At 42.0% G+C, this 15,680-nt stretch overlaps 2 protein-coding genes and 1 long non-coding RNA gene across 3 annotated transcripts in view; all 3 read left to right on the plus strand.

Moving 5' to 3' along the window:
* dhrsx (dehydrogenase/reductase (SDR family) X-linked) overlaps nucleotides 1–2,967 on the plus strand; it is a 24,816-nt gene extending 21,849 nt beyond the window's left edge. Inside the window, exons 6-7 of the mRNA XM_037696394.1 lie at nucleotides 833–1,040; nucleotides 2,608–2,967. Coding sequence (XP_037552322.1) covers nucleotides 833–1,040; nucleotides 2,608–2,790 — 391 coding nt within the window. The 3' untranslated portion in view covers nucleotides 2,791–2,967. The remainder of the gene's footprint in view (nucleotides 1–832; nucleotides 1,041–2,607) is intronic.
* A 6,708-nt stretch (nucleotides 2,968–9,675) lies between these two features.
* LOC119428721 lies at nucleotides 9,676–13,825 on the plus strand. Its single transcript, XR_005187712.1, has 3 exons — nucleotides 9,676–9,785; nucleotides 13,511–13,642; nucleotides 13,721–13,825. It is a non-coding gene; the product is annotated as an uncharacterized LOC119428721 (long non-coding RNA).
* A 1,063-nt stretch (nucleotides 13,826–14,888) lies between these two features.
* LOC119429043 (NLR family CARD domain-containing protein 3-like) overlaps nucleotides 14,889–15,680 on the plus strand; it is a 15,414-nt gene continuing 14,622 nt past the window's right edge. The window contains exons 1-2 of the mRNA XM_037696760.1: nucleotides 14,889–15,076; nucleotides 15,490–15,578. Coding sequence (XP_037552688.1) covers nucleotides 14,889–15,076; nucleotides 15,490–15,578 — 277 coding nt within the window. The remainder of the gene's footprint in view (nucleotides 15,077–15,489; nucleotides 15,579–15,680) is intronic.

Raw genomic sequence — 15,680 nt, forward strand, 5'->3', positions numbered from 1 at the left:
CCAGCTGAGGTTGTCATTCATGTGTACACCCAAGTACTTGTAGCTGGAGACCACTTCCACCGCAGATCCTCTTATGTTCAGGGGGGTGTAGGTGTGTTTGTTCCTTCTGAAGTCCACGATCATCTTCTTTGTCTTCTTCACATTGATGTGAAGGTTGGTCTCTTTGCACCAGCTCTCCAGGTGTTCCACCTCCTGCCTGTAGCTGGACTCATCGTTGTTTGTGATGCATCCCACCACCGCTGTATCATCTGCAAACTTTACAATATGACAGCCTGTGTAGGTCTCAGGTTCTGCAAGGACAGGAAAGAAGTTCAACTGAAGTCCAGTTACAACCTGAAATATCTATCTAGCTGAAAAGGCCTGATATTTATGATGACAGTCCAGTGTTTCTCCTACCATTATACAAACAGGGCGCCCCACCCTGTCAACAGAACCGAGCTTCCTACCTACCAAGCCCCTAGTCGACAACTGCTGGCACTGACGTAGCACTAAGCTAGCAATGCACAATACAGATGTGCTAGCTAAAAACAGAGGTAGTGCTCCATTTCCTTCACGATGAGCCTGCTTCCCCCCCGCATTTGCACCTGACCTGTTTAGATCTTAAGTGCTGGTATTTTTAATATTCTGGTTTTTTTTTTATATCTTTTGTTATTCCTTGTGTATGTTACTTTGTACTGAAACTCTGGCACAACAATGTCCTATGGGATTAATAAAGTTCTATCTTATCTTAAAAACGTTAACTGTATTATCTTAAGAATCAAGCTCTTTAAGCTCTGTTCACTGAGTTTGTTTTTAATGAATGTTCAGTTTAATCTGACTGTAATTTCTCCAGGATAGTCTACAGTTCCCATGCTGCCTACTCCCAAAGCAAACTGGCTCTGGTCCTCTTCACCTACTACCTTCAGGAGCAGCTTATGTCTGGAGGATTTCCTGTGACTGTAAACGCTGTGGACCCCGGCATGGTGGACACGGCGCTGTACGATAACCTGTGGAGCCTCGCAAAGATGCTCAAGAAACCAGTTGCCAAGATTCTGTTCAGGGTATGTGTTAATCAGAATCAACTTTATTGTCATTGCACCGTTCAGCAGAATGAAAATACATTTCAGTGCAGCCATCCAATGAAAACGAGGGTTGACGGAGGTGCATGGAGGCTGCAGCTTCGTTGTGAAGCACTGCCTTTATTGTTTAGATAAGAAAAGGGAAGAAGAACATGAGGAAAGAATGTATCACAGCAGCTACATTCTGGCGTAGCTTAACTATGAGACCCAAAATATATTCCATAAGTCGTAGCAGAGGATGCAGTATGTTATACTCCAGCACCATTGGTGTTGATAGAAATATGCCCTTGGTCCGCGCGTGCGTGAAACATACACCTGCACTGCGCATGTGCTTTAACAACTCTGCGGGAGCTGTTGACTCAAAATACGTGTCGTGTAAACGGCCCCTTTGTCTCTCGCTTGGTCTGGGAACAACTTGGAATCCTCCCAGAAGAGCTGGAATAGGTGGATGTGGAAAGAGATGTCTGGGCCTCCCTGATCAAGCTGCTGCCTCCGCGACTCGACTCCGAACAAGCAGAAGATAATGGGTGGATGGATGGAAAATAATAATAATAATGATAATATTAATAAAGAACAAGCCATATTTACTGTGTTTTAAAATTTGGGGGAGTGGCTGGATTTGTACGCTTCAAAATTGCTTCGCAAGTTTTCTATTTATTGTATGTAATGTCTTGCTGCAGGAAGGCCTGTCACGATAAACAATAAATCAATTAATCACAGGAGAAATTAACATTACCTCTTTCATTTATTGGCTTTATCATTTCTTCATGTCTCTCTCTTTCTACTGGACACTGGATGACAAAAGGCTCAACTCTGGTGCTCTTCACTGACCCCTCTCTTTCTCTTTAAAATCTGTTTTAACCATCCAAAATCATGTTTTTGGATGGTTAAAAGCAGCTAAGCTGAGAAGCTAAGCTACAAGCTAAGCTAACAGGCTGACCTCGGGGAAAAAAACCTCCGTCTTGTCAAAGCTTCAAAATCCACAGTTTAAACCCGTGCCTTCATCTAAAAAGTTTTTTCTCTACAAAAAGAAGCTGAGCACTTGTTTACGGATTTTTTTTATTAAAAGCTTTGTGTGACAAATGCTATGCTAAAGATCTCAAACCACACCGAGCGTCCGCCATTTTGAGAACCAAAAAACAGGAGCGACAGCCCACGTCACGTCAAGAGGCCTCCCTCCCATTTTTCTTACAGACACGCTGCTCGCTCCCTCACTATCAATCCTTTGGTTCAAACAGTCTTATACTGCCATCCAGTGGTCAAAAAAGGTATTACACACAAAAATTAACCAAAATTTCTTCTTAAAATTGACAGTAATTACTAATTATTGTCAAATCTCAAACAATATTATCGTTTATCACAATAATTTCTGAGACATTAATCGCCCAGCAAAACTAGTTATCGTGACAGGCCTAGCTGCAGGTTTTGTTTTGGTTTACGTTTTATAAGGTTGTATTTTCTTAAGTAGCTCTACAGGAACACATGTTGTTTAAATCAACCCTGGATATCAGAACCTGCTGAGTCCTGTCTTCTTGTGGCTCCTTCCTAGACTCCAGCAGAGGGAGCTTCCATATCAATCTATGCTGCAGCCGCTGCCGAGATGGAGGGGGTGGGGGGCTGTTACCTGTACAACGGAGAGAAGACGCAGTCCTCTGAGCTCTCCTACGACTCTGAGCTGCAGGTGAAGCTGTGGAAAAAGAGCTGTGAGCTTGTGGGCCTTCAGGAGGCCTGATGCAGCCTGATGGGACCGTCACACTGAACAAGTCCACAACCTCCTCCATCATCAGGGACACTGAGAACACTGAACCTCTGTCTTCACTGTTCATTCACAAAGTGTCCAACTCTTTTCATACTAATTAGTAATTATTGTCAATTTTAAGAAGAAATTTTGGTTAATTTTTGTGTGTAATACCTTTTTTGACCACTGGATGGCAGTATAAGACTGTTGGAACCAAAGGATTGATAGTGAGGGAGCGAGCAGCGTGTCTTTAAGAAAAATGGGAGGGAGGCCTCTTGACGTGACGTGGGCTGTCTCTCCTGTTTTTTGGTCTTTATAGTGCCTTTGACAAAACTTTCTTCATTTTTATTCATTCAGCGATTGGTCGTTAATAAAAACAGATGACTCTGTGATGACGACAAAATCAAGGCTTTATTTAAGAAAAACAAATAAACATCTTGAACAGTCATGAAGTCTTCCTCACACCTTCCAAATCTTACTTCAACAGTTTGAGCAGGCAGCGTGGGAGAGGGCGGACTACAGGAACCACCTGAGCACCATCAAACTGGTTGATCCACTCTGAGAAGGTGATATTTATAAGACTGAGTTTGTTGCAGCTCCTCAGACTGAAGAAGGTTTTTTGGATAAAAGACGAAACGTTTCAACAAAGAAGAATCCGTCCAGAGGACACGACTCGACCTTTTTAGATTAATCTACCTGGATTATTTGCTTCAGTATTTAAATATTTGTATTTTAAAAATAATTCAGTATATTAGTAATAGTCTGCTTATAAAACATAAAAAAACACAAGTTTACAATAAAATATTAATATTAAGCTGACTTTCATTGTAAATCATTTTAAAGTAAATTCAATATTTTTCAAAGACTTTGGTGTAATTACAGCAGTGACCACCAGAGGGAAGCAAAGAAACATTGTTAGAATGAAAAAAGTTAAAACAAGTCAAGTCAACTTTATTTATAGAGCACATTTAAAACAGAACCTGATATCAACGTGCTTAACAACAACAACAATCAATGAGTAAATTAAAGAGAAAAATATATAAACATATATATATATACAATACACTAATAATAATAACTGAAGAATTAATAAAAAGCATTTAAAACCTAGGGTCACAGATTTAAAAAAAAAAACACTAGATCAATTTACGGTGTATGAAATGCCTGAGAGAACAGATGTGTTTTAAGCAGGGATTTGAAGTGAGGAAGGGAGGTGGCCTGCCTGATGCTGGGGGGCAGGTTGTTCCAGAGTTTGGGGCCCATGACTGAAAAAGCCCGATCTCCTCTGAGCTTCAGTCTTGTTTTTGGAACAACCAAAAGCTGCTGATCGGATGATCTCAGAGCCCGAGAGGGAACGTAAGGTTCCAGAAGCTCAGGGAGGTAAAGGGGTGCGAGGCCATTTAAGCATTTGAAGGTGAACAGAAGAATTTTAAAAACAATCCTCGTACGAACAGGGAGCCAGTGAAGGGAGGACAGAACTGGTGTAATATGTTCAGACCTACGAGTTCCGGTTAAAAGCCGAGCTGCAGCATTCGGGACGAGCTGAATGCAATGAATGAATGAATGAATGGAATGAAAGACCATGTTTCCTCAGGATGGACCCCAGTGGGAGCAAATAAAGTGAGAACAGAAGGGGTCCAAGAATCGAACCCTGTGGGACCCCAACAGGGTACCTCTACCTGATTGAGTTTACAAATGTTTTTTTTTTAAACAGGAAGTCAAACTTTCAGTTCTGGTTTGTCTTACAACATTTAAATCGCACAAAACGAACAGATAAATTAATTTACTTTAAAACAACTGAAGATCAATGGAAGTTCTTTCTGTCAGCGCTGCAACATTAAATTGATTTTGATCACAATGCAACATGAAATATTCATATTTCAAAAAGTATTTTTTCTGCTTTAACATAATATATACTTGTGATGTTCTAATAATAAACTGAACACAGCACATTGTTCAAACATTAAAGTGTGATTGTTTGAAGGTGATGATGTAAAGTGTGGATGAGGAAACGGAAGAAGCAGAAACAGTCCAGTCAGAGTGTCTGCATACAAGCTGCTGCTGCTTCATCCTCTGTGGATCATCAGGACATGGCTCATCTTCTCCCACAAACACACCATCATGTTCAGACTCTTCAAAATTAAGGTAATCTCCATCTGTAGAGAGAAGAAGAAGCAGCAGAAGAGATAAATGAGTCTTTCAGAGAGACCAACACAAACTTCAATCACAACACATTGTGCAGCATCTTTGGGTAAAACTTAGTAACTGTTGGGAGTCAACCCTGCTTGTCTGTTAGCAAAATATTTCATAAACCACTGGATGGACTTTATTTAAACTTGCAGTAAATAAATCTGAAACGCTCACCTTCAACTGATTGACTTTTGGAGTCAACACAATTCAAGATGGCTGCCACAGCTAATCAAATTGAGCCTAGACATAAATATCTGTAACTCAGTGAATTTGACAGATCCTGATGTAACATGTGGTGTGGTAGTAGCTGACAGTCATTCAACATCCTCCAAGCACTAACAGATCAGCTGAGACATCACATGATCACATGACGTGTTGTTTTGGTGAGTGATCTGCATTCCTTCAAGCAACGCTCGCTCTTTCCTTCTTTTCTTGTCTTTCTGTTTGATCCTGAAACCAGTGCCTGTTCTCCGCTCATACATTCATTCAGAAATACAGTTACTGGGAAGCTGCAGGTTTACTGGAAACACTGGATCTTTGCTTTGACAACAACCGGCTTTAGTCCAATTCTGCTGAAAGCAGCAGGAACGACTCCGACCTTCTACTGACCTCAGAGTCTGCAATCTGTAGTCTGGACTCTTCACAAGATCCAACAGCTGCTGAACATCTGGATCCTGCAGGTTGTTGTGACTCAGGTCCAGTTGTATCAGATGGGAGGGGTTGGACTTCAGGGCTGAACTCAGAGAAGAACAGCTGATCTTTGACAAACTGCATCTGATCAATCTGAATAAAGAATAAAACATGTAAGTTTAGAAACAAAACTTTTAAAAACTCTGAACTCTGAAAAACTTTGATCCAACTGAAAGATGTTTTGATCAAACCTTGAAAATAAACCTTTATGTTCAATCTCCAGAGATATTGTGATATCTTGAACAATCTGACATGATTACTTATCTCTTGAAGAATGTTGAGAATGACTCTCAGCTACTACCACACCACATTTAGCTCAGTGTCTGTAAAATTCACTGAGGTAAAGACACTTCTGTGTTGGCTGAGGTCAGTTAGCTGCAGCAGCCATCTTGAATGACGTCGACTCCAAACAGTCAGCAGTTTCAATAATTAATCCAAAGATTAATTGTTGAACGTTTCTTTGAAATATGTTCAGTGGTTTATGAGATATTTTGCTAACAGACAAACAGGACTGACTCCAACAAATTATATCAAGGTTTTATTCAAAAATGTTTCACAATGTGTTACACTCAAAGTATGTGGTGAGTATGATGCTCAGCTACTACCACAACTACTGTCAGCTCAACATCTGTCAAACTGGCTGAGTTATAGTCATGTTGCTGTTTCCTGGAGTCAGTTGGCTGTGACGGCCATCTTTAATTAATTCAATTCAGGAGTTATTCAGTTTTACATGTTTTTTCAGGCAGCACGGTGGTGCAACTGGTAGAGCTGCTGCCTCTCAGCAAGCAGGTCCTTGGTTCAAACCCCGGTCCAGGCAAGTAGACCCCTTCTCCTTCTGATCACCAAGAAAAACAAAACGCCGAGCGTGACGTCATGTCCACCTGTTTACCAGCAGCCACCACCAGGGGGCGTCGTTGCTACACAAACAAAAGGAACCTGGATTAGATGTAAAATAGGATCTAAACAGTTTCCCCATTAAAAGAAACTACTAGACAAACTTTTCAGCAAAACAAGAAAAAATATTATAAAGACGGTGCGTTTTGATAAAATTCATTAAACAACAACCCTGTTACACGACATTGGTGGTTGGCAAACAACAATTTGGTGCATTATCACCACAAACTGTTGAGAAGGTGGACTGAGACAATGCAAACAAACCAATTAGTTAATGTTACTTAATTAATTAATTAATCGCTTTTTTACAGGTTTGACTAAAACTTCCATCATTTCTCCACAAGGTGATCTTAGTCTAAAACTGAGACATGAAAGGTGGCGGGAAATGCATTATTTCAAGGATTGCCAGGCCTTTAATTGTGTCCAGCGTCAGAACAGATGAAGTGGACTGCATTATTCTGGACAGGGGATGTTCTGCAGATGTTCAGCAGACCAACATCTGGCTGCAGTGGAGAAACGTTCAGGAAGTAGAAACTGATTCTCTCCTGGACTCTGTGTCTGCTTGAAGCTCAGCAACGTTCTTCGAAGGCTCCCACTCTGAGTGCAGCCTCCCAAAACGTTGGTTCTGCTGAGTTCTGTCCACAGAACCTGCTCCACATCTCAGGACCAGACGTTCCACTCAGCTGCAGGAGCTTCTAACGGCCCTTAAAGCTCCACAAACATGAAGAGGAGAGAAGAAGAACATCCAGTAAGATGTTTCTCTGAACTGACCAACATCTGACTCACAAGAAGTCCACGTGCTTCAGTGAGACGTGTGGGAGAAGTTCAGGTGGAAGCAGAGTTCCTGCTCAAGTCCTGAACTCAGCCTCTGTTCTGAAAGTCTGTCCCACAGTTCATGTTGAGATGATTTTTAAAGCTGTCACTTTCTGTCCACACCATCTGAGCACCTCCTCATTTCAGGAAACATCCACCACAAAGCTTCACTGAGCCTTCAACAACTACATCTCCCATGAGGCAGCAGTTACTGTAGCTGACGCTCATGGGAAATGTAGTTCAGCTTCACGTTCCTCTTCTGAGCTCACGACAGAGGAGTTTGGATCCATCCATCCATTTTCTTCAGCTGCTTCTCTCTGCAGCGTCAGGATGAGTTTGTAAAAATAATTCTCGTTTGTGAAACTGTGACCGCTGAGCTGAAAGAGTCTGCTGAAACCTGCTGAACCAGCTGAAGCTCATACACAACACCAGCTAAAAGCTAAAAAACGATGAACACTAGCTAAAACATTAAAGAAGAGAATCGCTTGCTAAAAATGAGAAGTAGCTAAAGGTGAAAGTAGCATAGAGATTGCGAAATGTAGCAGAAGGCTAGCTAAAAGCTAAATAAAGCAGCACGCAGCTCAAAGCCTAAAGTAACAAAATGATAGCTGGAAGCAAAGTACTAGCCAAAAGCTAAACAAATAATATGGTAGCTAAAGTTGCAAAGGCTAGCTACAAGGTAAATATAGCATAAAAACTGAAAACAACAGCTAAAAGCTTAAAGTAGCACAAGAAGGCTAAAACATAGAAGACAAACTGAAGCAGATTTTAAAAAGTGCTTTTGAAAGTTATTAAGAGATTAAGAGAAAATATTTGTAAATAAAGTTTAATAGTTTAAAAAGGATGAAAGTTACAACGATCAAAAATCATCTTTCAGCTCTGAATGAGATCAACAGTTTGATGATTCTGCAGAAATAGATTGTAACAAAGTGACAGAACATAAAAAAAAATAAAAAAAACATCCAACAATGTTGTGAATGCTGACTCAGCGTTCACAACATGAACATGGTTTCTCTTCATGGTGAACGCATGAAACACACAGAGATGGGATTTCTGCCCTCCAGCTGTGGTCACGTGATAAAAACAGGTTCCAGATGTTCTGATGGAGCGATCAGTTTTCATCTTCCAGGATTCTGGAAGTCCTTTGATTCCAGCTGCAGCTGCTGTTAAATGTGTGTTAGTCAAACATCTGCAGCTCTGGATGGGTCACAGAGTGGGAGCCTCGTGTGGGACTTGACTGGACTGCTGATCCAGAGTACAGGTGTCCAAATACTAGTCCTTTCAGACTGAGTACAAGTACTTCAGTTTGGGTACTTGCTGATACTGCGAAGTGAATGAGTTAGTACTTCAACATTAAACAATGACTTGTTTTATACAGAACAGGAAACAGTCAGATGTCTCAACATCACCTGCGTTTATCTTCAAATGTCTCTAAACTACGGACATTTTTTTATTATTTGTCCTCGTTTAATGACAAAGTGGACGGGGACATCACGTCACCAAACATCAAAGTGATGTTGGTCTTGTTGAGGGATGTGCATAAATGCTCCACGCTCTATTATTTGACTTTATTCATAAAGACTTTGTAAGTTTTCTGCTCCTTTACTGTTGTTGTGAACGATGTGAAATGTTTCCATGATCCCTCCTCTGTGTCATGATCATTCTTGAGGGGACAAACAGTCAGGAGACAGTGGACAGCTCATCTTTTATTCTGCTCCGGACCTTTCAATGAAATGGGACACACGCACATTATTCCCTGTGGGACTCCTGGAGAAGTGTTGACCTCCAGCGGCTCCCAGTGTGCAGCTGCTGGTTCGCTTCTGAAACCAGCAGGACGAGGTGAAGGCGAGGGGAAGGCCCCTGAAGAGTTCTCTACAAACGTGACCTTTTTATTTCAGGAAGTCAGAACGAGTCAGAGACTCGGACGAGGCGAGACGTGAAGAAGTTCTGTTCTTCATGACGTGTTGATCCGCTGGGAGTTGTTGCCTCTTCTCCAAACTTTGCAATAAAGTTCATGAAGTCGACACCTGATCGTCTGAGAACCAGTTTGTTCCTCGACAGCTCTTCAGTAGTGGAGTGTTGCATGAGGACAAGTGTGAGGACTGGAGGCTGGTACCACTAATCCAGATGTGTAGAGTCGGAGCTGCCACAGCTGTCTGTTAGAGAGGAAGAGCAGCAACACTTGTTCTGTCTCTGCTGGACTTTTTGTTGCTGCAGCTCAGACTCTGTGTTGATGTGTGTGAACACGTTACATGAGCAACTCAGAGTCACACACACACACACGCTGCACGTTGATTTCCTGAACAAACACAGAGGAGGAGACATGAAAGTGAAAGCGTTTCACTTCCTTCTGACTCCATTTTGTGTGACAGCAGAAGAACGAGGACTGAAAGCTGAACGAGGTGCGTGTGAACTCCACATTCTTCTTCTTCTCCTCTCAGAGTCTCTGAGGGGCTTTTCTCTCTGTGGCGGGAAGAAGAGGCAGAACTCACTTTGATTCACCGTCGGGACAAGATGCTGCTTTTGTCTCTTTCATTTCCTGTTTGTCCCCAACAAGAAACTCTTGAGTTTTCTTTGTCTTTAAGCCTGCTGGTACCATGACAACAGAGTTGTTGAAGACTCGAACATACATTTCTAAACACTCAGCTCAAATCTGATGTTTTTACTCGTCTCTCTTTGAACAAGTTATTTTTGTGTCGGCCATTTTGGGTGGAGGAGAAAACAAACCAAACCAACTAGGCCTGTCTGCAGGCAAATTCGGAAGGCGTATCTGGGCGATCATATCTGATTGGGCTACAGGAAAATGGGCGTATCTGGCCGGCCGCATCTGATTGGACGATATAAAAATGAGCGCGTCTAGTCGGCCACATCTGATTGGACGATAGAAAAAAAGGCTGAACGATATTAGCGGCGTCTCGGTTCGACATCGCTCCAGTATACTGCCGCGACGTCTCCATAACTTCTTTTTCCGCCTCTCTTAACACAGAACTTCCGGTTACATTTCAAAATAAGAGCAACATAACTGGGTAGTGGGTAGAGCTAAATGTTAGTGTTTTTTTAAATACCTAGCCGTAACATTAAAAAACAAAATCCATTTTGGTTGTTGAAAAATGTGAAAAAAGTTACAATCGATTCATAAAGAAAGAAAAATATTAATGATACGTTAACTGGCCTTGGGACAAAGGATGTTTCCTTTAACTTCACATTTTCTTGTTCAACCTGCAGTCACTACAGATGCGTGATTTGTCAGTTTCTGTCAGATTTCTGCAACTGGAGCAGGTATTTCTGTTTACTGGTTAACTTCCTCAGCTGTCTCACATTTTAAAGGTCAACCCTACTTCATGTTTCAGTAGAAAACAAGCACATTTAGGAGTCAGTACATAACCAGACTTTTGGCCCTCACACCTGTACCCAGTTGCTTATGCTGCATGATGAGATCAGATTTATCCATATTTTAGAAATTACATTTAGCTTAGTCGACAAAACAATACAAATGAAGACCGTCCGTCTTTAAAAAACTCTTGGTTTTGCAGTAAGCAGCCTGATTTCAAACGAACATCTTGGCCAAAGGTAAAATAAAAATCGTTGTGTTCTCAGAAAAGTTGTTTCAGGACCTCCAATAAACTTATGTACACATCAAAGCACACAAGACAGATTCAGGAATTGTCTTTGTTTTCCAGATTTCTCATTTGTTATTACCTTAAAACATACTCAGACAACATTTGATGCATCATTGAGTTTTTTTATTGTCTTTATTGGGACATCCATTTTTAGAAGTCGGTTCACTTTTGAATCCAGTTCAAAATACTCATGTATGTCTACAAATCACTGAACAGTGTTGCCCCCACCCCATCTCTCTGATCTGCTACAACCGTATGTCCCACCACGCTCCCTGAGGTCAGCGAACCAGTTGCTCCTCACACAGTTCCAGGAACTCGTCTTAAGCGCAGAGGTGACAGGGCCTTCTCTGTAGCAGGACCAAGACTCTGGAACGAGTTACCTCTGCTTGTCAGACAGGCCCCCTCCCTCTCGGTTTTCAAGTCCCGTTTAAAAACTCACTACTATTCAGTAGCTTTCAACACCAGATGATCTGTGTTTTGATCCTGTATGCTCCACACTGGTTAGTCGTCATTATCTGCATCGTTTTTATGTCTATATTCTGATTTACCTCATTTTGTATTTTGCTTTGTGTGTTACTTGTTGTTCTGGCTGTACAGCACTTTGGTTGGCCTTGTTGCTGTTTTAAGTGCTTTATAAATAAAATGGTATGGTAGAAATCATCGTAGCATCTTTTGGAAACACAAACCATAGCACAGTTAGGGTGTTGCTAGTTGTACTCTACACCCCCCTGAACATAAGAGGATCTGCGGTGGAAGTGGTCTCCAGCCACAAGTACTTGGGTGTACACATGAATGACAACCTCAGCTGGAGCAACAACACCACCAGCCTGATCAAGAAAGCTCACCAGAGACTCTACTTCCTCAGACGGCTGAGACGAGCTGGTCTGGGAAGCTCAGTCCTCACCTCCTTCTACAGGTGTGCAGTGGAGAGCATCCTGTGCTCGAGCATCAACGTGTGGCATGGAGGCTGCACAGCTGCAGAAAGAAAAGCTTTGCAGAGAGTGGTGAAGGCTGCACAGAAGTCTGTCGGAATCAGCCTCCCCACCATCACAGACATCTACACCTCCAGATGCAGGAAGAGGGCCACCTGCATCATGAAGGACCCCACTCACCCAGCACACACACTTTTTGCCCCACTCCCCTCAGGAAGGAGGTTAAGGAGCATTAAGTGTAGAACCACTAGACTGAGGAACAGCTTCTACCCTGAGGCTGTTAGACTCATGGATCTCTAACCAGAATAATCACTGTGAGGAATCACATCATGTTGCTGCTGATCTGTTTCATGTTGCTGCTGATCTGTTTCAATGTTGATGTGTTCATGCGTGCACATCATCACAGACTCATGTTCATGTTTGTGCTGATGTTCAATGTTTTATGTTATGAGTGCTTAGTGTATATTTAGTTGATGTTTTTCTTAGTTCATATCTTAGATGTTATTACTGTTTTTCTTAGACATTTTATTGTCGGATGTAACTGGGACCCCGTGTACATAATTTCGCTCCACCACATGTACCACATGAGGTGCGAATGACAATAAAGAATCTCTGACTCTGACATCATGTCCTGTTTAAAGCTGGACAATATCAGATTCACACTCCAACAGGAAGAGGGTAAATTTGAGAAAGTTTGGGGACCTTTCCTGAATCCCAGTCTCTTTGACAACACCATTCATTCAGGGTAATGCAGTCTCTTGGCTATTTTACTTTTTATTTTTCCCTTTCCTTTTGCCAGCGATTGGGGAGGGATTATTTTCTTTTCTTTGGTGTGGATTATAATGTAGATGATGCTTATCAGATTGACTCAGTCTATTAATGTCTTCACTAATGGTTACATGCAAATGCTTTATTACCATCTTTGCTGTTTAATGTTTTTGTTTTTTGGAAGAAAAAAAATGAAAAATTCAACAAAAAAGATGTTGAATTTGAAGGAGTGGCTGCACACGCTGAGCAACAACAGTCAGTGTCTCACCTGCAGCAGACAGCAGTCAGAGCGCTCAGTTTGGAGCTTCAGGGAGGAATTCAGATGTTCTCGCTTCTTCTTCATCTCTTTGGACTGTTTGAACAAACTTTAAGTTTGTTTTGTTTCGTCTTGAACTTTGTCTTCAGGAACGTTTTCCTGTTTGTTTCATCTCTCTGATGTTTGGAGACTAATCTACAGGATTATTAGATTATTGATGAGCTGCAATCAAACAACATGATGAACAGATGATGTTTGTTTTCTTCACTAAACAAACTGCATCACGTTCTAACATCACACTCAACAGCTTCCTGTCAGTCCTTTCAAAATAAAATGACACTAGTGTTAGTTCAGATGTGTTTGATTTCAATTGTGTGACGTTTAGACGGAGCAGATAATCCACTTGAACAGTTTGATGGTTGTGAAATAAATCAGAGTTCATTCTGCTTCACTTTAGTCTTTAGACTTCCTCCTTTCTGCAGCTGGAAACGGTTTGATCAGGAGAAGATCAGAGCTGATGTTCACATGAATGATTTGTGTTTCCTCTGCAGGTGAAGGTAGAAAGTGTGTGTAAGCTGATGTGAATTCAGCAGCATGGATCAGCGTGAGGACGGAGAGGAGGGAGTCCCTCCCTCTAAAACCACTCTGTGTGGGGAACATGAGAGCCAGAGCAAAGATCAGAGGTGACATCTCTAACTGTCCACGACTCTTCTCCATGTCAGAGCTCAGCACTCACAGCAACACACTGACTTTATTCACAGGAACACACCTGGACCTGGACCTGGACCTGGACCCAGCTGTGTGTCCTTTAAGAGCAACATGTCAAAGGATTTTGTTATTGACTTCAAACAAAGAGTTTCCTCCAACAACCAGTAAGTTTCTCTCAGAGTCCAGTCGAGGCTGGATGATATTAAAGATAATTGTTTTCTGTTGAACGACTTTGAGTTGATTTTTATTTCATTTCTCTGAGACTAAGTTGCTGCTTTCTGTCTGTAACTTGTTTCAAACTCTTGTTGAACAAAGAGAATAAATGTCACATCATGTGAGTTTTAAAGGATGCTGATTGTGTCGTGAACAAAGCTGCTGATGACAGAATCCAGCAGGAACCAGAACCAAACTGAGCCTTCAGCTCTGCTTTTTATTCTTCTCATGTTCAGATGATCCATCAGATGATTTTAGATGAAATGATGAACATCAGCTGAAGTTGGAGCTCATTACCGTCTCCATGGTAACAGAAACTCTCAGCTGTCTCAGACTGACAGTTACAAACATCCAGGATCAAATCTCCAGTGGAAAAACCAAGACCCTCCTCTAAAACTCTGACTGACAGAGACAGAACCAGAACTCCCATCACAACCAGTTTCACTGTTAGTTTCCAGAACATCAGCAACAATCTGGACTTTTTACTAGTTTTACTAGTTTTTGGTGTCAGTCTGGTCTCCAGTAACTTGTTTAAAGTCTGAATGGTTTCCAGCTGGTTTCCACGTCTCCTTCATTCTGGGACAGAGTCCGAGCTCACAGATCTGGTCTAAACCCTCCTTGGTTCTGGTCTCTGAGTGGAGGTTCAGGTTTTTCCAGCAGCTGACACAAAGAAAGGCTGCTGTGTTCAGCTTGTTGTGTAGTTTCAGAGAACTTCCAGAACCAGAGAGTTCAGGCTGTGATTCTGAGTCCACCTTCTCCTCTCTCAGTCTCTAACAAACACAGAGGAGGCTGCAGCTCTCTGCTCTGCTGCTGACAATAATCTGGATTACTCAACTACACACTCATCCACTTTAATCCAGTTCAAGAAGAACAACATGTCTGCTGCAGGAAGAGGAGGAGAACTGGAGAAGATGGACTGTAGAATTACAGATGTGGTGTCCTGCAGCTGGAAAGGATCGTTTCAGGATCAATAACTGAGAACAAATAATCCTGTCACTTTCATCCAGAATGTTCCAGGATCCAGACTCAGGATGTGACACCAATCACCATGACTCAATCATTAAATGTCACTTTTTTAACAGGATCCATCAGAGACTCAAAGCTGGACCTGAACCCAGCTGTGTGTCCTTAAAGAGCGACGGGTCAATGGGTCATCTTATTGATTTTAAATCAGTCCAGCCTCCATCAGCAGAGAGGTGAGCTGTCTCTAAATGTTGTAACTGTGTAAAATGTAACTGAGTCAGTCTGAAATGTTTTCATTCCAACATGTGTTTCATGTGAGCTCAGCTCTTTTTCACACATTTCTATGTTCACATGTGAAGCGGTGTGTGTTGGATGTTTTCTCCAAACTCAGCAGTCAAAGTGAAAGAATGGATGTTGTAGGAGGAGTTTCTGAGTGTCTGTAGGTCACCAGGTGGTCCAGCAGGTGTCACCTTTGACCTTTGCTTCAAACACAGTGTAGGTAGGAACTTCCACTCAGGTGGCAGGTGTTGCTGGATGGAGGAGGACAAATAGTTTCTGGATCCTGACTCCACATGGACCTTTAGCTGGTGTTTGTCTCTGTGTGGACAGACACAAGTGGAGCTAATTCTTCATGATTCCTCCACAGAGTGGACCAGCAGAGCTCAGAGGTTCCCAGTGCTCAGTCTGCCCAGCAGCATCAAACACAGCTGGACTCCATATTTATGGTGCGTTCATGTACAACAAGTACTTTTACATGTGTTGTGTTCACAGTCATCTCAATGCTGCACTTTGTAGACCAGTGGACTGTCAGTCTGTCCAACATGTAGACCAGTGGAC

The sequence above is a fragment of the Nematolebias whitei genome, chromosome 23 (genome assembly GCF_014905685.2).
Source record: "Nematolebias whitei isolate Nwh7 chromosome 23, NemWhi1, whole genome shotgun sequence".
In the NCBI taxonomy this organism is placed as follows: Eukaryota; Metazoa; Chordata; class Actinopteri; order Cyprinodontiformes; family Rivulidae; genus Nematolebias; species Nematolebias whitei.